The 22,962-nt window shown below is 43.8% G+C and overlaps 1 protein-coding gene across 6 annotated transcripts in view; it reads left to right on the forward strand.

Annotated features, from left to right (window-relative positions):
• tnrc18 (trinucleotide repeat containing 18) overlaps positions 1–22,962 on the forward strand; it is a 66,628-nt gene that overhangs the window by 22,185 nt on the left and 21,481 nt on the right. For 5 of the 6 annotated variants that reach the window (XM_036566714.1, XM_036566716.1, XM_036566715.1 and 2 more), the window contains exons 4-17: positions 6,057–6,161; positions 6,908–8,608; positions 11,849–11,951; positions 13,451–13,653; positions 14,228–14,374; positions 14,779–14,966; positions 15,931–16,330; positions 17,040–18,020; positions 18,528–18,679; positions 19,220–19,353; positions 19,494–19,640; positions 19,731–19,911; positions 20,424–20,796; positions 21,106–21,366. In XM_036566714.1, coding sequence (XP_036422607.1) covers positions 6,057–6,161; positions 6,908–8,608; positions 11,849–11,951; positions 13,451–13,653; positions 14,228–14,374; positions 14,779–14,966; positions 15,931–16,330; positions 17,040–18,020; positions 18,528–18,679; positions 19,220–19,353; positions 19,494–19,640; positions 19,731–19,911; positions 20,424–20,796; positions 21,106–21,366 — 5,076 coding nt within the window. The remainder of the gene's footprint in view (positions 1–6,056; positions 6,162–6,907; positions 8,609–11,848; positions 11,952–13,450; positions 13,654–14,227; positions 14,375–14,778; positions 14,967–15,930; positions 16,331–17,039; positions 18,021–18,527; positions 18,680–19,219; positions 19,354–19,493; positions 19,641–19,730; positions 19,912–20,423; positions 20,797–21,105; positions 21,367–22,962) is intronic. The other variant, XM_036566717.1, reaches the window with a different exon arrangement.

A 22,962-nucleotide genomic window follows, 5' to 3' on the forward strand; every position in this document is an offset into this window, starting at 1 on the left:
AATGTCTAAAGATATTCCTGGTGTTACAACTTATTACTCAGCAACTTCAAATTTATGTGTCAAACCGGAAAATGTGTTAATATTCACTGCAAAAACATATATTATCATGCACAGGTATGTTCATTTACAACAGTATAACCATATACATTGTGAGCATTTAGGAACACTGTACTAATACTGGGTAGGGCCTCCCTTTGCTCTCAAAACAGCCTCAGGTCTCAGTGGCATGGATTCCACAAGATGTTGGAAACATTCCTTTGAGATTCCGGTCCATGTTGACATGATTGCATCATGCAATTCCTGTAGTTTTTTAAGTGCACTTTCATGCTGTGAATCTCCTGTTCTGCCACATCCCAAAGGTGTTCTGTTGGATTTAGATCTGGTGACTGTGAAAGCCACTGAAGAGCACTGAGCTCATTGTCATGGTCATGAAACCGGTTTGAGGTGACTTTTGCCTAATGACATGGTGCATTATCATGCTGGAAGTAGCCATTAGAAGATGGTCAGCGATAATGCTCAAACAGGCTGTGACATTCAAGCGGTGATTGATTGATGATTGACCCCCACACCATTGCACCACCTCCACCAGCCTGAACTGTTAATACAAGCCAGGTTGGGTCCATGGATTCATGCTGTTGGTGCTAAATTCTGACCCCACCATCTGTGTGCCTCAGCAGAAATTGAGATTCATCAGACCAGGCTATATTTTTCCCAGTCTTTAACTGTCCAGTTTGATGAGTCTGCGCCCGCTGCAGCCTCAGCTTTCTTTTCTTTTCTGACAAAAGTGGAACCTGATGTGGTTTTCTGCTGTTGTAGCCCATCTGCCCTAAGGTTTAATGTGCTCTGCATTTTGAGATGCTTTTCTGCTCACTACAATTGTACAGAGTGGTTATCTGAGTTACTGTAGACGTTCTGTCACCTGGAGGGCCGGTGTCCAGCACAGTTTGGTGATTTTCTCACTCAAACATGCTTGATTACACTTGTCTGCAGGTTTAGGTTGAGTGTTTAAGTATTAAAGCCTCCAAACTACTTTTTCACTGCTGCCTGTTTAAGGGTTAAATGAGCTATGGGCCAGAGAAGGCAGCAGCATTTCTGGATCCTGTGTGTGTGTGTGTGTGTGTGTGTGTGTCTGTGTGTGTGTGTATATATATATATATATATATATATATATATATATATATATATATATATAATATATATATATATATATATATATATATATATAGTGTCTTCTTTGCTTGGTAGAGTTTTAACTTGCATTTGTGGGTGTAACAACAAATTGTGTTCTGTGTTTATACCTGTTCTGTGTGTGTCTTAGCATATTAGTCCAGCATCATCTGCAGTGAATGTTGTCAAATGTTGGTTAGACCGATCAGCCAAATCACATCCTTTTTTTTTTTTTTAATTCTTTATTTATTTATTTATTTATTTTTATTGAAGCAAATATCTGCTGATCCCAAAATTGGAGCTGATTGTTGTTATTCTGCTGATGAAACACCAGAATACACAGGACAAGGGTGCTATAGGACCAGAGCTGGGAACCACAACAACAGTGTCCATCCCCTACCTTCTCTCTAAACAGCCCCTCACTTTTCTACAGGGTTACATGAGTATGCATTTCTCGGGAGTTTTTTTAGCCTCAAATTATTTTCAGTCAGTGAGGGCATCTCAAAGTCCTGGCATTTGTGCTTTTGAATGTTAGTGGCTTCCTTTTTCGTAGTTCTGTTTTGAGCCAGATTTCACACTACATGGCCCACTTTAAATGCAACCTTCTTCACTCCTTAGTAATACATCCCAGGAGAATGAGCTAGGTTAAATCATTCTTGAGCTTCATGAAACCCCCTATATCTTGCCGTTTCAAGATCACACTGGCTTAAACCCTTTAATCTGTCAGATGGATTATGCTCTTTTTTTCCCCTCCCACTTTACTGTTGTTTTTGTCCTGAGAGGTTATCTGTTGGCTGACTAGCCAGTCTGGACATTCCTTTGCATCGAGGCTTTATAGGTGCATTGTGGTTTAAGGAAGCAGAACCACAGGAAAGGGCTATGGACAGCCAAAACTCATTATCCTGCAGATATTGCCGAGGCTAAGATTTGCTTATTCTCACATTAGAGAAACAGAGATTAGATGTGCCCTAAATTGGAAGAGCCTTGCTTGCTTGCTTGCACTTCTCCCACACTTCTCCCAGGAACACAGAAATAAACAGAATGGTTTCCACTCTGTCCCTGTTGCTATGGCTAGGATTTCTTCAGTCCTCTCTTGGAATGGTGTCGGAATGCCATCAACAGCATAGCACCATCATGTCACCTGAGATGGACTATATAAAGAGAGCCTTTGAACTTCCAAGCATGCTGAAGGGCTTTACAACTAGTGTCGTTATAAATAATCTTGGTGCAGTATCTTAATCAGTACTTGGCTGAAATCAGGCATCCTAATAGACTGTGATTTTGTCCATCGTGGTTATTTTAATGAAATTGGGATTGTTGATATTAAATGCAATTAATGGTGATGTTCAGTCACAGTGCACTTCCTGGGAACATCAGTGATTTTCATGTGCATGAGCACCTCTGATTAGTGAGAACACTCAAAGAACATCAATAAATTATTGGGAATATCATGGTACACAGAATTGTGTGATTAGATGAAGCACTCATTTGAAGTTCGTCTTTAGAAGTGCATGATTGGGTTATAGTGAGCATAAATGCATTAATTAGTGCCTTCCACAGCCAAAATCGGGATTTCAGTTAATTTGGTATTGATTTTATTGCATTCTGATCAAAAAGATTGTGTGACTACTGTGTGATGCTGTTGCGCTTAATTTTTTCTGCTTACAGATTATCAAAAAGGTGCAGCCATGATGCTTGGTGCTTTGTTTATTGTTGATTGTTGAGCTTCAGGGAGTTTGCTGCTATTTCTCACAGATCAGTTAAGTCTAGGCCTGGTAAACAGATGAAATCTAAGTTTGGGGTGCTTATTTTTGAGGTTGGCCATACAAAACATTAGGGTTGGGAATCTCTAGGCACCTCACGATTAGATTCGATTACGAATCAGAGGGCTGCGATGCGATTATAAAACGATTATCGATGCATCTCGACGCATCTCTATACATCATTTCTATTTTCTCACTGTGTGAGGACTTGGTAGTTTTAAAGCAAAGTATTTGTAATGATCCATAATGAATTTACTTCCAATATCTTTTATTAATAAAACAAATGGAAGTGAGGTGGCAAGTGAACTAGAAGGCTCTCATCCACTGCCTTTGGAGCACATGAGACGCTGCTGCCACTCATCTGCGATAAAATGCGCAGTTACGGTGAAATAAGATCCAGTGGTAATGGATGTCCACGCAGCGTGTTACAGCCGTCCTGCCCGTTTAATTCAGTGATTTTATAACTTCGGTTTTGGTCTCGTTGTAGAGAAAGGGGTGGGAGGGATCACTGTGTTAGTAAAATATCTTCAAGACAGGACGTGTGCAACATTGCGCGAAAGCCCTGTTTCGCAACGACTGAGAATTGCCGTGTAGACTGCAGACTGCGTTATTTGCATTCATAAGCAGCGCAGTTGGTTTCATGGCAAGTTAAATCTGCAACAAGAGACTGTCAAACAGTAAAAAGTCGCAAAGATGAAGTCGCTTCTCTTCCGAATTTTCTCGTTCCACCTTAAATGGTGCCGCATTTACATTCGGCGCCTCAGTCAGAATTTAAGGTGGAACGGGAAAATTCATACATTAAGCTGGAGAATGAGAAGCGACCTCAGCCTTGGAAAACAGTTGAACGTTGAAAGACATTTTATGAGAAACTGATCTACTTCTGAAGAAAAGTTTTCTGATGGAGATGGGAGGAAAGTGGCTAAAGCTAAAGCTTAAAGCAGAGTAAAGTAAATCTGCGCTCTCGTTTATATTGTTTAGCCTATACTAGGACATTAACACATACTGAGACATACTGGACATTAAATGTTGTTATAAATTAAATATTTAGAAAATCGATTTTTGACATTTGTGAATCGATTCAGAATCGTTTACGTCCGCATTGCGATGCATCTAAGAATCGATTTTCCCACACCCCTACAAAACATGCAAATAAACAGCTTGCCTAGTGACTTCAGGGAAGGACTGAGTAATATGACCACATTTGTGTCTCCAGCTGACACAATACTCCATTTAGAGCTCTGCTGACCTCATGCTTTTAGTAAGTTTAAGGGCCTAGGCATGTGAGACTACTGCTGCAGAGCAGCCTTGATCTTCCTCCTCTATAGCCAGAGTGCTTCTGCCATTTACCCTCTAATAAACACTCATTCAGGCTTCTGGAAACACTCATTAAGATTGGCTGACCCCTGACCTTGCCCCTGGAAGACCCTGTATCTATTGTGTGTCTGTCTCTCTAAAGGGCACCCATGCAATGAAAGCTTGAGTCATATATTGATGGAACTTGATTGCAATTACATAGATACCAAATCTAATCCATTATGTTTTAGAATTCTTCGTGAAATGGAGTCATCAATACACTCAAAAGGAGATTGTTCTTTTTCATATGTGTGTAGTGGCCTAGTTTGCTGAATTTTCCATGCTTAGTCAGTTGTGAAGGAAGTATTTTCAGTTTCTCTGGAATTTAGTTCTAATACGCTCTGTGAACTGTTACACCTACTTTTCTTCAGTGAAAGGAAAATGTGGTGGAATGTTAAGAGAGAGTTCAGTGGCTAGGGGTCCTCCAGCGTAGCGGGAAAAACATCCAGGCTGCTTGACCTTCTACAGTGAATTTTGTGGCAATTTACCCTGAGGGGAAGCGAGCATTCAGGGCCTGTTTAATTCCTTTGATTTGCTTTGCAGGCTTTTGCCAAACTGCCCTCTCCTCCCTTCAACAGTCCCAGCGCAGTGTTTAGAAGGAAAGGATTGAATCTAGGATTGTGTGACTTAGTGGTGACTCATCTCTTTTAGGGTTTCTTATGAGTCATAGTGCCACCTCCTGACATCTCTCCAAGCCACTTAAACCCCCCCCGCCCCACCCCCCCCTGCCCCACCCCCAATATGGCTGTAAGGGGTTTGAATAATATATGCTTTGGAAGTGCTGGTTTGTAGGGGGGAGGGGAGACAAACACTTCATTTGTAGTTTTGCGCATGGCTCCAAGGATAGAGTCACTGTGGGTTCAGCACGCGCCGGGGGCCAGGGCGTTTGATGCTTGCTTCGCGCTGCCAAGTTTCTCCTTAAACGCTGCAACAGGTCGGGGCAGTTCTTTCTCCGCTGCTTTGGGCTCATTCTGCCTATAAATACACACCCACCTCGCCTGCGCTGCTGTTCTGCTCACACTCCAGAGCCCAATTCCCCCACTCAGCCACCCCATTCAAATTCAGCCATTAGGGCCAAAACATGATGGAGGCACTTGCCTGACCCTGTGTTCATCAGTGACGTTGACTTCTAGCATCTGCTTCTCCCTCTTTCTCTGAGAAATGTCAGTTATTTTTATCTTTTGAGGCCTGTTTGTTCTTAGTTCCAGCAACCTTGTTGTACCTCTATAAAGTGCTGTTTAGAGCAGGGAAATGTTACGTCTCTCTCCAGATCCGTTTCACTGGCCTTATTGTCTGGGCGTTTTTGTTCTTATTTACTCAGTGCAAGCTCCTGTGTCCTTGCTAAACTCCTGAAATCTTAAAGTCTTGAATGGGCACTTCCTGGTGACAAGCTGTAAGACATAAAAAAAAAATATTTTTCTCCTGTTCTCAGTGTGCATAATTCTACTTTATGATGGTACCAACATGAGTCGTTGCTCCAGGGTTGAAGCAGATTTGTGAGAAGTCCATTGTTGTCTTTTGAAAAGGAGAGAAAATGCATTTGAAACAGTAAGCAAGGATGGCAAAATGTTTTTGTTATGGAGCAGTTGCATACTCATAAATGCACTGTCGTTAATGAAATGCTGCAATAAGATGAAACCCACCCCTCTTCCTTCAGAAATATCCATAATATGACTTGATAATTGGCATAGCATGCCTAACATTGAGTTTTTTGTTTTTTTTTCTTTCTACCTTTCTTTTTTTCACCTTTTCTTTTTCTCTTTCTCTCTTTAGGTTTCCCACATCTCCCCAGTGGTCTTTACCCCAGCCCCTACCTTCCTCTGGGTCACCTGGAGCACCCGCAGCTAGGTCAACATGCACTCTTCGACTCCCAAAAAGGTCTGTCTGACACAGAAGTGGAGAAGAACAATCTCTATCTCGAGATATTTAACATCCCCTGAAATTGCTTTTATTACTGCTCATAATGGTCTCAGCTAGAACAACTTTGTCAGTCTATATTTAAGTTTTAATAGGAGAAAGAATAATGTACCAAGAAAGATCAGTTTACTGTGAATATAATGAATTCATTATACATCTTGTCATTTGCGAAATATCATTTTATGTAGTCTAAAATTACTTGGGCTGTACCGGATCTTAGAGTAATTTTGTTTCAGTGTTCAAATTCACTTCACTAATATTATATTAGTGCACACTGTCATATAAAAACTGACAATCTTTTTCTGTGGCATCACTGGGTGGAATTTATTTTCACACTCAAGGCCAGAAGTTATATGATGTTGTTGTTTTGAGCCTAATATATTGATTTTTTTTTTTTCCCCCAAATAATCTTATGACCCTGATCTGTTGAACTGTTCATATGATGTGATGACTTTGCTGTACAAATCTCGAAGCTATCTCTTCCATTTTAGAAGAATTAAAAGGCCAGCAAACTGCTGCCCCAGTGCTCCTTAAGCAAAATGTGCCTGTACAACAATAAGGAGTAAACCTGATTCTTGTGTGGAGTTTTTCAGGCTAAATGGGGGACAACTCATCTATTCATGCTCTTGGCAACGAGTTATGTTACATTACATCCCAACTGTGTGACTTCAGGTTTACTTATTCTATCTGTGCTCTTTTCTTTCCAGAGGGGTTTTACCTGGCAGGCTCGGTACACTCCCAGTCTGCCATGGTCCGGAGCCTGGCAGCGCACATGCCTGGCTCCCTCTCCAGAGAGAAGGAGGCCATGCCTCCCCACAAGAGCTCCAGAGACTTGGGCCGGGAGCTGGGGAAGGACAAACAGCCCTGCAAGGCCGACTCGGGCCACTCCGTCCAGCGCAGGGAGCGGGAGAAGGGGCGCGAGGAGCCACGGCCTCACAGTGTGGTGGACCTCACCCTGGATGTGAAGGCCGAGGACGAGCGGCGAACCGGCAGCTCAGAGCGGCCCATCAAGACAGCTGAGCACACGTGGCCTTTCTTTCAGCAGCACTCTCCCACACCAGGCGCTGCAGACACTAAATACAAGCACCCCCACCAGCCCTCCTCTCTTAGCAACTGCAGGAGTAGCGGCAGCAGCGGAACGCCGACCAGGTACCAGAATGTGGAGCAGGAGAGAAAGGAGCGGGACGACGAACATGCCCAGCCGCCCTCCGACAAGCAGAAAAGATGTGATTCAGGGGCCACTACGCTCGGCACTTTGCATGTGTCTTACACCAGCGCCTCCTCCCTGCAGAGCAGCCCAGCCCAGCACCTCCCACCCAGGCTGGTGCCTTCCGGCACCTACCCTCCCCCACACCACATGCCACCCGGCCTGTACCAGCTCTACTCGGCCGCCAAAGAGCCGCCAGCCAAGGAACATAGAGTGACCGCTCCCACTTACGTGCCTTCTGTTGAGGTTTACGACGAGCGGAAAGGACCCATCCAAATAGCCTCACAAGCTCGGGATAATAAAAGCAGGGACAGAATGCCACTGCAAGTGGGGGGCGAAAGAACACCCGCAGATCATGGGCGCTCCTCCGTTAGGAGCGAATCTCCTCCTGTTCATGGTGATATCAAGAGAGACATTGTACGGGAAGAGGGCTCTGTAATCAGGGCCAACAATTTAGCAGTAAAAAGGCCACCGCTCTCAGATCTGAGCACAAGCAAATCTGGCCACAGCCCAGATGCCAGGGACTTAACCATCAGCATGCCCAAACACATGATCAAAACAGGGTTGGAGGCGGAAGGCCGCAGCCAAGAACGTGAAATTGTTCAAAGGTCCGGCCCCACGTTCTCTAGCCTGGACTCCACAGTTCTTCACTCAACCGAGGCCAAGTGGAAGCCTTTTGAGTTAGGCAACTATGCCACCAACCACATGGCTGCTCTGGCAGCCCAGCACATCCATGGACCTAGAAGAGAGGAGGAGGGCAAACGCATGTACCTAGACCCAGCGGTTGCGGCCCGACCTTCGGGCAGCAGAGGCAGTCCAGAGTCCCACAGCGAGGTGTCGGCCATGCAGAGCCTCATAAAGTACAGTGGGAACTTTTCGAGCGAGGCAGGCTCTAGGCAAGTCACGGATAGCCGCAGTCCGTTTGGTGGACTGGGCAACCTGAAGCCGGAGGCCGGTAAGCACTCAGGGTCCAAGGCTCAGCACCTGCCGCCCCAGCAGCCTGGAAAGCAGCTGAAGAGAGAGCCTGAGAGGCCTGAGAGTGCTAAGTCTTTTGGCCGGGATGGAAACTCCTCTCAGGGGGAGACTGAGGTTCGGCACCCCCCAGTGGGCATCGCGGTGGCTGTGGCTCGACAGAGAGACAGCAGCAAGTCCAGCACAGTATCGGACAGAGACAGACCTATTCTTGGGGGAGGCATTAAAGGTAAAACACTGCTTTGCTTTAATATTAACGTAAAAAACAAAGTTGATTTTCAATTACAGAAACAATGTCTTGTGATTTATTTGGAGGGGAAAAAAAGGCCAAAAAGGCCTGTAATGCGTATATGATGCATGCAGTATGCGCAGATTGTGTGCAGTATGACTTTGGGTCCATTGTGCTGTGAAAGAATAAATTGCTTGTTGCAGAGGAAGAATCTTTGAATGATGGTGGCCAGAGATCTTCTTGGAAACTGCATAGGGCGTAATGGATTAGTTGATCAATATAATATTCAGTAAGTTAATTAATTATAAAACAGTGTGTCAACATTGCTCATTGTACCAAATAGCTGTGCTAATACCTGAAATGACTTGTGAAGACATTAGCCAAATGACAGTTACTGGAGCGAGGAGAAAATGCAAAGCTAAAAGTTAGCCAGCCTCTTATTTGAATTATCTGTTCCACCTTAAATGGAGCAGCAGTAACATGTAACTGGAATGAAACAGAAAATTTAAGAAGGTGATTAACCAATGTTAGAAAATGCCCTCTCACTCATTTCCAGAGGATAAGAACCACACTTACAGAAATGCAAGAGCGGATTGTTTACTTTTATATAGATATTACACTTTCATTTTTATTTGTTGACTTATTTATTTAATGTCTTCTAAGAAAATGACTTGTGCCAGTTATCCCTTCATTGAGCTTTTTTTTGTCTTTAGAGACAACAGTGGGAATTACCAAAAAATAAACACAAGTTTTGCTAGCACTTCATTTCTAATCCTGTGCTGGAAATATATTGTGATCCAAAAACAACAATATGTATTGTGCAAGTTGTGTATTATTACAGCCCTAAGCTGCGTGCATGCTTTAAAGTCTGAAATTTATTTACAAAAAAGGAAGAAAACACCCATCAACCTTGTCGGTCTTCATGTGGTGAGAGGCTGTTTGGCCATGCCTCAACAGCAAGGTCGTTTTGCCCTCAGTATGAAAGCAAAACATGCATGAGAGGCGGAGCTGACGTGCTTTCAATCCCTCTCACTAGAGACTCCAGATCCTGGCCGTGAGCTGCACTATCGCTTTGGCCCAAACTGCTTCCCGCTAGCAACACGGAGTGTGTTAAACCTTTCACTGACTAAGACACAGCCTGCCTGCCTGCATTAGAAATGTAATTTACAGAGCAGAACTAAAAGCTGTAAACAAGCACTGAATTCTAATAAGACTAGGTTTGTTGCTAAGCAATAGAATCAGCCTTGGGAGAGAGAGAGAGTGAGGCATGGGGAAAGAGGGGCATTAATTTATGTCCTTCTGAGTGCAAAGGGATTGTAGTAATAACATTAGCCCTCTCGTGCAGCGATGTTTGAATTTACACAATTTTTGTGGAAAAAACAGGGGCAAGAGAGCTTTACTCAAGTAATCTGCAGTGTTTCTGATGCAAACGATGGCGTCTTGGTCAGGCTTTCGGTAACCTTGGAAACAGGCTGAAACCTTTCTCCTGGGGCTTGACGAAGATCTGTGGGCTCTCGCGTCCTGTCTAAGGTCGAGGAGCGTGGTCTCCTCCCCGATGGTGTCTTTCAATTTCAGGAACGTTCAATACACTCGCGCTGAATCACTCTCGGGGATTCTGGCTACATTCATCCTGAAGTAAACAAGGGTCTACATCTTGATATTTATTATTCTTTGGTATTTGGAGTGTAAACATGATTGAGAAATGTTTGTCTTGTCCATCTCAGCCCCCAAACAGCTTGATCCTCTGATCCCATCTAACATTTAAGAGCAAAGTGATCATCTTGTGCTGTTACAGTCTTGATGAGGTTGCTTGATGGCTTTGAAGTTTTTGAAGTGAAGTTATTGTTCTGTGCAAGTGGTCTTAGTCTGTGTGAATCGGAAACCATAACGCATTTTCCTTCAGAAATATGACGCTCTGTCATATGATGTTCACTAATGTGGCATTTTTCTTCTGTAATATGACAGTCAGTTTACACATGAAACATTACACTTCACTCATTTTGCACAAGCAGACATTTCAGTCTGTCTACGTTGTCTGCAGTTGACAATGCTTGTGGTTAAGCTGCAAAGGACTATTACTAATTATCGGTGGACTGTCAATAGTACATGCACAACAGTCATCGCTGCTGTGGCCTGACAGCTGGTCTGTTTCTATTCTCCTCCCCATCGTACACTGCCTACTCTCTTCTGTCCTGTGCGTAAAGGTTAGGTGTAGTTATTGTATATTGTGTAGTATTGTATATCGTATAGTTTATTGGCTGTATTTAGGGATGCATGATATCAGAATCACATCTTGTCAGCAGATGATTGCCTAAAAAATATTATCAAACAGTTATTTTTGATTGTGTATTTGATGGTGTATTTATTGGACAGACCATTTAGGTGACACTGGGCTACTAAGCTTTTTTTAAACTGCATTTATAAACCTGTAGAAATAAAATTTATTTATATTTCTCTGTAATGGTAATGCAGGTACATGTACTCAATTTCTGTGTTTTTACAAATGTTTGTATTGATCTTGTTGCAATTGTCTTTTGCGCTGTTGTCTGCTGCTCATGTGTGTTAAATGTAGCACTGTTTCCAGAAAAAACTATTTTGTTACTCACTCAACACAAGTGTGAAGTGTTATGAGTGTGATTAATAAGTAACCTCAAAGCGATCTGTTTCTCGACTTGTGTTCATCACAAGTTTCATTCATTGAACTTTTATGCTTACCAAATGGATCATAGTGAAACTGTTTAAAATGTTGCAGGCTAAAAGGGAATTCTGCTAGTATTTTAAGTTGTGCTTGGGTGCCATTTTGCATTACAATGCATGTAGCTCTCCACCTTGAGTGTATTTTAAGAAATGTGTTTTAGACCAAAATCTCATCTCAGTACTATCATAAAACAATGCCTCAGGCATCAGGTAGCATATTCATAACCATTTAATGTAATAACTTTTGTGATATAGCTTTTAGAGGCATTAAATGCTTCTGCCTTCTGGTTCCCATCACTACCACTCTGCTCAGTAAGTTTCTCTAGAATGAAACATTTCACATCAAACCACTCTGAATGAAATTTTGAAAATTTTGATTCTCTTTAAGATGCAAGTAAGAAACTGACTCTTTATGTAACACAAGAGGGTGCCCAGACCTGTGAAGTCGTGGTCAATAATGCCTTAGTCACAAAGCCAGAATGACCTCATGTCAGAGCTTGAACATGCTGTCCTTTATTCTGATTGGCTGTTTTTGTCCCACAGGCCCAGGTCACGAGGAAGAGGAGCAAGGAGATGAAAGAGCACGTCACCGTGATGACCGCCTTCTATGTGGACGGCTGGAGCGCGAGCAGGAGAAAGTGTTGAGGTGAAATCTTGACTGCTGGTGTAGAGCTCTTCTAAAAGCCTGATGGGGAAAGACCTGCCTGTCTGGGCTTATTGCTACTAACGTTTGACAGTGTCGAATAGCTCATGCTCTTGTAGGGGTCTCGGGTGCCACAACTTTCCCTCCCCTGTTTTTATATTTATGAATCTGCCATTTTTAATCCATAACTCTTTTCTTGTGGGAGCTTCTGCAAACTCGTTTCATGTTTCACAGACCGTAAATTTAATAGTGTGATGAAAGATGCTATGTTGCTCTGAAGGAGACTACGGGGGTTAAAATCACATTGGCCTCTGGTCATTTTTGTGGGAAGCCAGACACGAAGAGCAGAGGGAAATGTAATAGTAAAGAAACATTAAGTTATTTGGAGTTGGAAACGGCATGCTCAGTGTTTGTACATTGAATTTCTGCTTCTGTAATAGAAGTTGGGGTTCAGAATGTCAGCCTTTTGTGGCATTTACTATTATTTCCTCTGCTCGTTTTGATTCTGTTCACAATGATGTATTCTCCTCTATTTAGTTTATGTGAATCATATATTGCCATCTATGCTTTCTAATGATAAGTGAGTCATGCCTTGAAGCTTGTAGATTCTCTTTTGGCTCTCTTGACAGTGAGAAGGAAAAGTAGAGTAGAAAGTGCTCAAAGGGCATGTGGATGGTATTGAAGTCTATGCAGTTAAGTGGGAGCTACTGATTAGGGCTGCAAAAGTATAGGATGTTTCCTTTGAAGGTTACTCATTAAAGTTACTTAAACTAGTGACAGGTGAATGTGCTTTTGGATCCTGCAAGATCTGCACCTCAGAGATTGGTGCTAAGGCTTTGTTTAGGCTGGTTAGAAGCCAGAGTGAGGCAGATATGCCAAAAAAGACATTTCCTTTCTCAAGCAAGCTGATACAGTCTTCAGAAAATGCCAAGATAGTCTAGAGTTAGTTAATTAAAAACATCTCATTATTGAAATGTTTGAGTTTTATTGCAAAGGTCTGTGAGCACATCCGCTCAGTCCTGCAGCTTTGATTCTCTTCACAGGTTTTTTAAGATGGCTTTTTTTTCTTATTATTAGTCTCACTCTCAGCATGAGGTTCTTTAAAGAGTAGATGGATTTAGGGGTACTTTCCATCTCTTCTGAGTCTATTTTCAAAGTGTTGCAGTCATTTAGAGTGGCAGAAAATGCCAGTCTTTTCCACTGTGGAAATTGGTGCTTATAAAAACATCCAGCTTTCTCAGCAGGATGCTGCTCTCAGCATTGCACCTTACGTTTAATTCAGGAACAGTCACAGACTGCTGAGGCATGACGAGACGTCTATACTTTATAGCTCAGACCAGTCTGAATGTGTTAAAGGGCTCCATGAACAGTTTACAGCTGTGGTCAACTGAGAAGTCATTTGAATTTTAGTTTTTACACAAAAACAAGCCATTTAACTGATCTGATTTAAACATTTCTCCTAGAGGTTAAACATATTCCTCTTTTTGATTTCCAATTTCCAGAGAGAGTAAGGAGTTAGCAGATTATCAGTTGCATCCTCCCCTGGTATCTGCAAGTGGACTGAACCCAAACCTGATGGTGACTGGTGGGCCTGCCCTAGCTGGAGCGGGCCGATGGCCTGCTGACCCCACCTCCCATCTGGCCTCACATCCTTGGCTACCCCGCACTGGAGCATCCTCTATGTGGCTCCCTGGTTCTCCATACGGTACCTGCTAAGCTTGACTACCTTTTACATTACACAAGTTGTAAGAACAAGTGTTTGAAGCACATATCAGTGTGGAGTAGTACCTCCTTGTAATTTTAAGGGTATGGCAAAGTGTAAGTATGTAAGTTCTGAGTGCTGAATTCATTTATCCCTCAGTCTTTGTTGACCTGCCAAGTGGTGCTGTCTGCGTTTTTTGTCTGGGCTGAGGGTCGAGACATTCTTAGAAACACACCCAGGCCCTGCAAGCCCTGTAACCTTCCAAAAATAACAGCAAACAGCGCAGCCTTATCACAGCTCAGTGACGTTAAAATTCCTGTCTAGACTTTACTGGAAAAGCACCAGCATCTCTTAAGAAAATGACAGCAGTTAAAGTGCTGGAATTGCTGGCAGCAGTGGAGGGTGGTCTGTGCTGAAAGCTCTGAGGTGACGTTACAGTGAGTACAGTGGCTCTCGGGAGGATTAGGTCCAGAGCATGCATGAAACCACCAGTGAGCCAGCGCAAATGGACCATCAACTTGAGCCTCTGTGGAGCTCTCCCTCTCTAACCCAGCTGTCTCTCCCCTCTGTGCTACAGGTCTGGGGCCCCCTTCTCTCCACCAGGCCCTACCTCCAGGCTACCCTCCCACATTGTCTGGCTCAATCCCCCCACCCTACCAGTTTGCCCGGGACCCCCAGACAGGACAGCTGGTTGTCATTCCCACTGAGCACCTTCCACACTACAGTAGGTCTTCTCGCTTCTTCTCTCTTGCTTTTATGTAGAGGTAGATAGATGGATAGATACAGAATACTTGACACAGTATGGCACAGCAAAAGGATATATGATTTCATGCAGTCATGAATACTAGAAATAATTAATTCATTCTTACAATAACCAGAGAATTCTATAGGTTATCTATAATAATATACACTAAGTAGGAAGAGTCTAATGAACTTGTATTCATAAAACGTTATTTTGGTTATTTAGAACCTGTAGCACCTCCCAGGAATTAAAAGATGAGACATCTTGCATATTTGTATGTGGCATGCTTGTTATTCATACCACAGGGTATTATGTATCCCTTGTCTGGAGCACAGTCTTTCTCACATATTGGGCATGTGCAGCACTAATGTCTCCTCCTCTTGCAGCAGCAGAGATGTTGGAGCGCGGCCCCCCACTGTGGTCGGCAATGTACCCACCAGCAGGCAGCAGTCTGCAGCACGCCCATCAGCTGCAGCTTCTTTCCCACCAGCAGCTCATGCGGCAACAGGAACTCTATATGATCCAGCAGCAGGCCGCACAGGTCATGGAGCTGCAGAGGAACGCACAGTTTGTGGTAGGGGAAACCACTCTTCATCCTTGGGGTGTGACTACAGTGTCCAGTTTTACACCAAATGTAGTTGATCAGCCAGTGCATGTTTAATGTCCAAAGTTTTGCACTGGAGCAAGTAAGTAATGCAAGCTGATACTCTACCCATTAATATTGTTTAAACCGCAAGCCTAAATCATGCTATTGGCTGTGTCCAGAACTAAAGGGAGCAGTCCTGATGCTTTGCTACCTATGCTGTCTTATAAGCTAATGCCTTAGAAGGCAGTGTTGTAATTAAGGTCCCTGCAACTGAATTATACCTGTGACGTGCTTTGAAGGCAGCGATGCGTCACAAAATGCTAGTGTCTTCTGCTATGTTTTTTTTTTTTTTTAAACCCCATCTGCGTTGACACAGAGATTATGGGATATACATCTGAGCTGCATTCAAAAAATGGCAGAACGGAGCAACTTTTTTTATACAAACAAATTCGGACATGACTGGGTGCCTTCCTGCCTCAGAATACTGTTTGAGTAGGCAGCGTTTATTACGCTTCAGACACAGCCATTAAGTGATCTCAAACAGACTGGCTTATGCAGTTTCTGACGCATGCTGTTATACAAAAAATTGATTAAATTATAGCCATAATTCAGGCTCCAAGAAAGACGCAGTTGTTTTAAATATGCAATACTTTTGTCCATTACAGCATGTCAACCATATACAGTGTCAGAAAATATGTGAGTCTATTCAGATTACTTAACAGCTATATTCGGTTTTAGACAAGAGTGTGATTTAGGCATGCAGGTTTAGGTTTGCATAAGTTTCCATTACTTGCTGGCTTCATTGGCCTTTTAGCTGAAGTGCAAAACTAAAGAAGCAAACTTTGGGCACTAAACATGTCTTGACTAGTCCGCTACGTATGGGGTGAATTAGCTTAGATTGTGTGAATATTTTTTGTAGAAGTAGTTTCCTGACTGTCTTCTGTTTCTGCAGGAGAGACTTAAAGAACAGCGGGCAGATCTGGAGGACAAAGCAGACAAGCGAGGCGGAGAGGGGACCAAAGCTTCAGTCCTGCATACCCGCAAGCCGCCAACACGCTCCCCAACTCCCTCTACTTCTTACAGGAAGGCTCTGACGCCTCTGCCAGTTACGCCGCTGCCCTCTCCTGTTACTACCCTGAAGTCAGAGGACAGGTCTAAAGGGGAGAGCACCTTACCCCAGCAGTCCTACTCCCACCCATCTACCCCTGCCCCACACCCTGTCAGTCCTGCCTCTGCTTCGCCCCCTCCCCCCTCCCCCATTCGCCCCAAACAGGAGACCGTGGAGGTGCCTGAAAAAGAGATCCTCGACCTGCAGAAACAGTCGCCTGCTTCCTTCACATCTATATATCCTGGTAAGCAGATTACACTTTGTAATGTGCTTTATAATGAAACTGGTTTGCATAAATGATTATAAACTTTCATCAGTGCTATGATTTTTCCATTGTGGTCCAACAGAAGTTTTTTTTATTAGCATACCCTGTTATTAAGGACTTGCCTTTAATATAAAAGATGAAAGCTGTGGTCCGTCAAGCTCAACTTTCTTTTGTCCTATTTTTGCCTCTGTTTCTGGGCGTGGACTAGGAATCCACACAGGACGGCAATCAAAGCCATAGTGCTATTCTTCATGTCAGCATGTGCAGCCTAGAGGAGCCTTAATGAGTAGGCTGTAAATATCCCCACATATGGGATTACCAGCTGCCACTCCAATCAGATGGAGATTTCTTACGATAGCAGCACTTTTGTGCCTGTTCCCCCTGACGTTCTCCCTTTAAAAATCTCGGTGCATGGAATGAATAGATATTTATGCTCTCTCTGAACGTGTGAGTACGCATGAGCATTTTGGACTGTGTGTGTGTGTATGTATATAAGGGCTTTTGGGATGCTTGTACTGGGGCCGTTTGGCTCATGAAAGTTTCATAAAGCCCCCATGCTGTAGAGTGTGTGGGGTGATTAATCATTTTGTCACTCTGTCGTGGGGGAACTAACCCCCTCTGCTCTTCGCATAAGCACTCCAAGCCACTCAGACCTCTCCTTTTTTTCCCCCCTTTTCTGTTTTGGCAGAAATTCCTCCTGGCTACCCGTACCAATCAATAACGGCACCATTCGGCAGCCATTACTCCTACCTCCTCCAGCCGGCTGCGGCTGCTGCGGCTGATGCAGACGGCCTCGCTCCAGCTGTACCGCTGCAGAATGAGTGTTCTGAGCGCTTGGCCGGGCCGGCTGATGTCAAGCCTAGGCATTTGTGTTCTCCAGCGCCGGCAGATGCTCTGCAGGCATCCAGAGAGCCCGAATCGATGGAGGACAGCACCATGCCGTTTAAAGAGGAGCCGTGCCTGGAGGACAGCAAGGAATGTGTGGTCCAGGATAACTGTGGGCAGCCTCTTCACGCTGTTGCTCCTGTCCCAAGCCAAGACTCGAATGCTCCTCCTGAAGCAGAGGCCTGCTCCAGAGCTGTTGCTTCACCAGTACCGCCAGAGGAGAACGAAGAAGACCAAGACAACAAAGTGGATCTCTCCTCCTCAGGCCGCCCTGGGCTGTACCAAATATCAGGACGGGACTCCGATAGGGGCCCAGCACTGGAAACTGCTGAGAGTTCTGTCACCCTTCCAGAGCCAGCCTACACACCATCCTCAAATTACACAGACCCTTGCCCTATAGACTGTGACACTGGTCCCTCAGATTCACCATCAGTTCACACAAATGGGCTCACCTCGGTGCACGAACTCAAAGAACCCAACTCTGACACTCCAGAACTCCTGGAACAATCATGTGACAATCTGCCCCTGCCCCACCCTCACCAGCCTTCCCCTGTATCTCTAGGCATCCTATCAGAGGATCCTATGGCAGGCATGCTCGCCCTGGTCACAGCTAGTGAGCTCCCCCAGGCGGGAGCCCTCACCACCCCGAAGGAGCCGCTATCTTCTGGATCGGCGTGCTTTCCAGGCATCAGCCTCCTTGAGTCCAGTGCAGCCGAGGGCATGGCCCTCCTCAGCCAGATGGCTGAGCTGGAGATACAAAGGCAGCAGAGGGACATCTCACAGGGTAAGGCTCTGCTCCAAAACAACTCGAAACGTGACTAATATGAAGCAAATGGTTTGTGATTTAGCTCATTCTGGCAGCACTCATCTGTGGGAAGGGAGCGGGAAGAAGGGTGGCGTGGGGGGGTGGGAGGTGGGAAGTTGGGGTAATACATAGATTTGTTCACCCTGGAGTTGGAAAGTAAAATGTGTGGTGCACAGCAGGAATGCTTTCAGCTCCAGTGAATGAGCACAGCTCTTGCTGCAGAAATGAGCAGTGTGCCAATGACTCTCCTTTTATCAGACACACTGAATGCATCATGCATCTTTTAGAGTAAATAAGTAGATTAAAGGAGAAATAATGGTGATACAAGCTAGTTGTGCCATCTTCCACATAACACTCCACATCCATTTGAGTATCTTGACAAAAAATACCCATATTTTCTGGATGTGTTACCATAGGTTGCCCTGCAGATGGGTATGAAACTGGATGTAATAAATGTTTGTATTGATTGTATGTGTGTGTGTGCAGGCATAATGCACTATGGATTAGAGAGTCTCCTGGAGGCTAGCAGACAAGTGCTCCTGGAAGCCATCGAGTGCCACCCTCAAGTCAGCATCTGCCTCCCCAGAGAGCTCGACCCCAACAAGAAATACAGCTGGAGACAGAAGAAGGATGAACCTGTATGCATTCCTTTCTCAATCTTTCCCTCAGGCTGCTCAAGCTTTCTTTATTCGTGTGCAGGGGCTGGGGCTCATTGTTGCCTTAAAGGCAGTGTTCTCAGGGAATGGCATTTCACAGGAATTACCTGTTTTATGTTTTGTGTACATGTATATATTTTAAAGTTGTTAAGAAGATTTTGTGAGATGAATATGTAATTTTGGGTTTGAAACACAGGGAAGGCAATGAACCACTTCACTGAGTTATGTAATAAGGATAATGTTTATATGAAAATTACTCATATCCAGCCTGTGCAAAGATGTGGGTGGTGCATTGGTAACACTCCAGTGATTTCAAACTGTGAGAGGAATTTGTTGCAAGCTCTGTCTCCCGTTGGGCACCTTGAGAGTGAGGAGAGTGAGACCTTATTTAGTCCGGATGAACAGTTGCTGTTATCAAGGGATAACGGAGACAGAGAGGGATAAAGTAAAGTGTCTGTGTGTGTCAGAGTTTGGATCAGAAGTACAGCCATGGGCAGTAATGTAGTTTCCTCTCACTCTTAGATGTTCTCCAAATCCTCTCTGGAGGGGATGGATGCCATGGAGGTGGACTACCGCGTGAGACTGGCTGAGCTGCAGCGCCAGTACAAAGACAAGCAGAGAGAGCTGATCAGACTGCAGAGACGGAGAGACAAAGTGTGAGTTACACACCTTCACCCCTGTTTATATCGGCTTATGTATCAGTTTTTCCATGATGATTGATGATTGACTATTAAAAAATATTAATAATGTATGAGTGTGGACATATAATTTCTCAATTTCATTATTGTGGTTTTAGCGAAAAGCAACAGCTGCAGCAACAACTCCATCATGAAGACAGGAACAGAAACCTGTCCAGGAGAGGCCCAGGCAGACCCCGAAAGCGTAAGCACGGCCTCTGCACTTTGTCTCCGACCTTAGGGAAGCTGGACGGCAAATGTGGAAAGTAAGTGTGCATGGGCCCGAGCCCAAACAGAGCCCAGCTGTGCCGCAAAACTGTCTGTTCCCAAAGCTGAACGATATGATGTTTTTGCAGGCTGCCCAGGAGTGCACTGTACTCGGAGGACTCAGAGAGCGGAGAGGTACTGAGGAAGCGCTTCCGCACCTCCAACCGGGAGGAGGAGGAGGATGAGGAGGTGGATGTTGGCGCACCAAAGTCGAAGAGGAGAAGCAAGAGCTGGAATGACCAGGAGGCATCTTCCAGCTGCTCTCATGAGGTGTGTCCCTACGGAGTAACTTTCCATTCTGAGATAAGCATTTGAGCCGTTTTTTTCTATTCAATTGTTTTAATCTACAATATTGTATAATAAATATATTCATTTTTTTGATTATGTGAATTTGAGAAATGAAAAAAGAAGGTTTAACATTTAGGTTTATTATGAAGATTTAGTAAGCCCAGCTTGAATAAGAGTCATTTATTGAATTACATTGACAGTGTTTTTTTTTTTTTTTCCATGTTCAGGCATGTGAGTTTCTCACCTTACACTGTACAACTATTTGTTTAAAATATTTTATACGTAGTTATATTTAGATGACTTTTGTGTCCTGTTCGTGTCCTGACATTCTTTGAGGTTTTACATCACGCATCCTGTGTATTTAAACTGTGTTTAAACTGTATTTGGCAAGAAAACACACGATAAGTTCCTCTAACCTAAATTGAATGCATTTTTATATCTCTTGTAATATTACCAAGTGTACATTTCTAACTGCAGAACTGTGCTTTTTACAGGTGTCTAAAGCGGGTAGTAAAAAGAGCAGAGTGAGCGAACAGGAGCAGCTGGCTTCGAAGCTCGACAAGGCCTTGTCCCTCACAAAGTTGGGTAAACTAAACAAGGTCTCATGTAAGTTTGTGGAGGGTTCCTCAGGGAAGTCCAGGGCTACCTCTGGGAGCAGGCTCCCTGTGCTCCCAGATATAGACATGAGAAACAAGATGGGAAAATCCAGCCTGTCCAAAGATCTGGGTCTCTTTCACAAGTCCTCTAAAGGAGGTAAAAGTAAAATGGCTACCAAATCAAAGCCTTCTGACCCGTGCCTTAAGGGGAAAGGCCAGCGGAAATCTCCCTACTCTCCCATGAGGTCAGAGATCAGCAGCTACTCTAACAGTAAGTTGAATGCCTTCATGTTTGGTTTAGTAGTATATTTAGCCATGGTATTTCTGTTATTGCTGTAGTTTGTTGTAAGTAGAAAGACATTGGCTTTGAGCTCTATTTATTTGTATGAGTTGTTGATAATGTGGATAAGTCTTTGCGGGAATGTTGTGCTAAGTGTTAATACTGAAATTCTGTTGTTAGTCTGGTGTATCTGCCTTTTGTTGTGTTTTTAATCTGTACCTACACTGAAATTCATTACAGTTTGAGCACTTCCTCAGAATTGCCAACATAAATCCTAAGCTCTGTGTAATTGTAATGCAGACACTGATTCAGAAGAGGAGGATTCCATAAAGGAGGGCTGGCCACCTCGTTCCATTCTGGGCAGACCAGGGTCCTGTGCACAGATCCCAAGCTTATGCAGCACTCCATCCAAGAAGAAACACGCATCATCCAAGAGAGCCGCTCTATCATCCTCATCTTCAATCAAGACGAAACAGGCGGCGAAAGAGAGGAAACAGAAGCACTTTGCTTTATTACTGCAAGAGGCAGGAGTCAGCTCCTCCGAGGACTCATTTGACCAAGGTTACTAAATAAACCTTCACTATGCACACAGTTGCTTTCAGGCCCCCAGAGCCTCTCTTTGCCATGGCTATTGATTGCATTATTCTGAGAAGCCATAATCATATAGTTATGGTATATTTCCTACCTCACCTCTTGTATGCTTGTATATAATATTATTGGCTCTTTTTTTTAGAGTCCTTTTTATTCTTTTAATGATTTTGCTTTTTTCAGTTTGTCTCATCATTTGAGGCATATGTAGCATTGTACATTAAAACTTGTGTGGTTGTGTGGAAACTGTTTCTTAATTGTATTGCAGTTTGGTACCCAAGCTTTATTAAACATGCTGATTTTAATTTTCACTGAATGTCTCTCTCGCTACGTCTCCTGCTAGAATATTAGATTGCAATACTCTACACATTCCTCATTTCCTGTTATTCAAATATCCCTTTTCACAAGCATTACTCAAACTGTAGAACTGTCTCTGAAGAGACTGAAGATTGCACAGAGAGCAGTGTGTGTAGGCAAATATTTTTGCTTCATCAAAAGTGCGCTCACTTTATTTATCCACATATCAAAAGTGCCTTGCTGCAATCTTGAGGACAGCTCTTTAGTACGTCCTTTTTTACATTTATTGCCAAAAGAGAGGTAAATATTTGTGCATTTTCAAAGTAATAAGCCAATTTATAGACTGTCACGCCTGTCACGCATTGATGATGATTTGGGATATTTGGAAAATGGGGAGCTTTCTGTTTAACTAAAAGAAAAAAAATGAATAACCTAGCTTCTGTAGACTGCTGGCTCTCTCCCTGCAGCTGCTTGGCCATCCCTCCACCTCTGACCCCTTCTCCTACCCATGACACTTTTGAATGTTTTTCGGTCTGTGCATTTGCTTGTCCTGCTGCGACAAAAAAGAGAAGCCAAGCGCTTGGCTCGGAGTAGGGCAGCCAGCTGTGCAACGTGAGGTCACTATCCATGTCACCTGAGCCATGGGCAATGTTCTGTAAGTAGGCCACCACCCTCTCTTGCTGTGACTTTTCGATTAATCATTTCTACGAAATTTGTGCTTATGTTGTGTTGCAGAACAAAAAAACAAGGTAAAAACTGAATGAGGTATCTTTTAACATGTTCTCACAAATTCACTTTGAATCTTGTGCCCAGAAGCCATGGTTATGCCTTTAGTAGGTTTGGATCAGAGGTCACCAGCCTTATCCAAAAGGGGCCGACGTGCCCTGTAAGGTTTTCCATCCAACCAAGCAGGAGCACACCTCCTTTGACAAATCAATTGTTTGAAGGCTGAGACCAATTGATTTAAAGAATGAAATGCCGTGAGCTTCTGCTTGATTGTAATGAAAACCTGCCACCCACCAACCATTTGCAGATAAGACTGGTGACTCTTGGTTTAGATGGTATGTTGTAGAATGTTTAGCTTTTAGTTTTGTTTTCTTTTAAGTAGATGTAGGTCCTTTTAGTCTATGGGTTCACTGTCTCGTTCATTTTGGTTTGCCACACAACTGGAACTAGAAACCTCTTGCCATCAGGTGGAAAACAGCAGATGCTGTAACAAGACCTGATGGCAATAGGTTTTAGATAGCGTTCAGATAATGTACGGTCGGTTAC

The sequence above is a fragment of the Colossoma macropomum genome, unplaced genomic scaffold (genome assembly GCF_904425465.1).
Source record: "Colossoma macropomum unplaced genomic scaffold, Colossoma_macropomum, whole genome shotgun sequence".
Classification (NCBI taxonomy): Eukaryota; Metazoa; Chordata; class Actinopteri; order Characiformes; family Serrasalmidae; genus Colossoma; species Colossoma macropomum.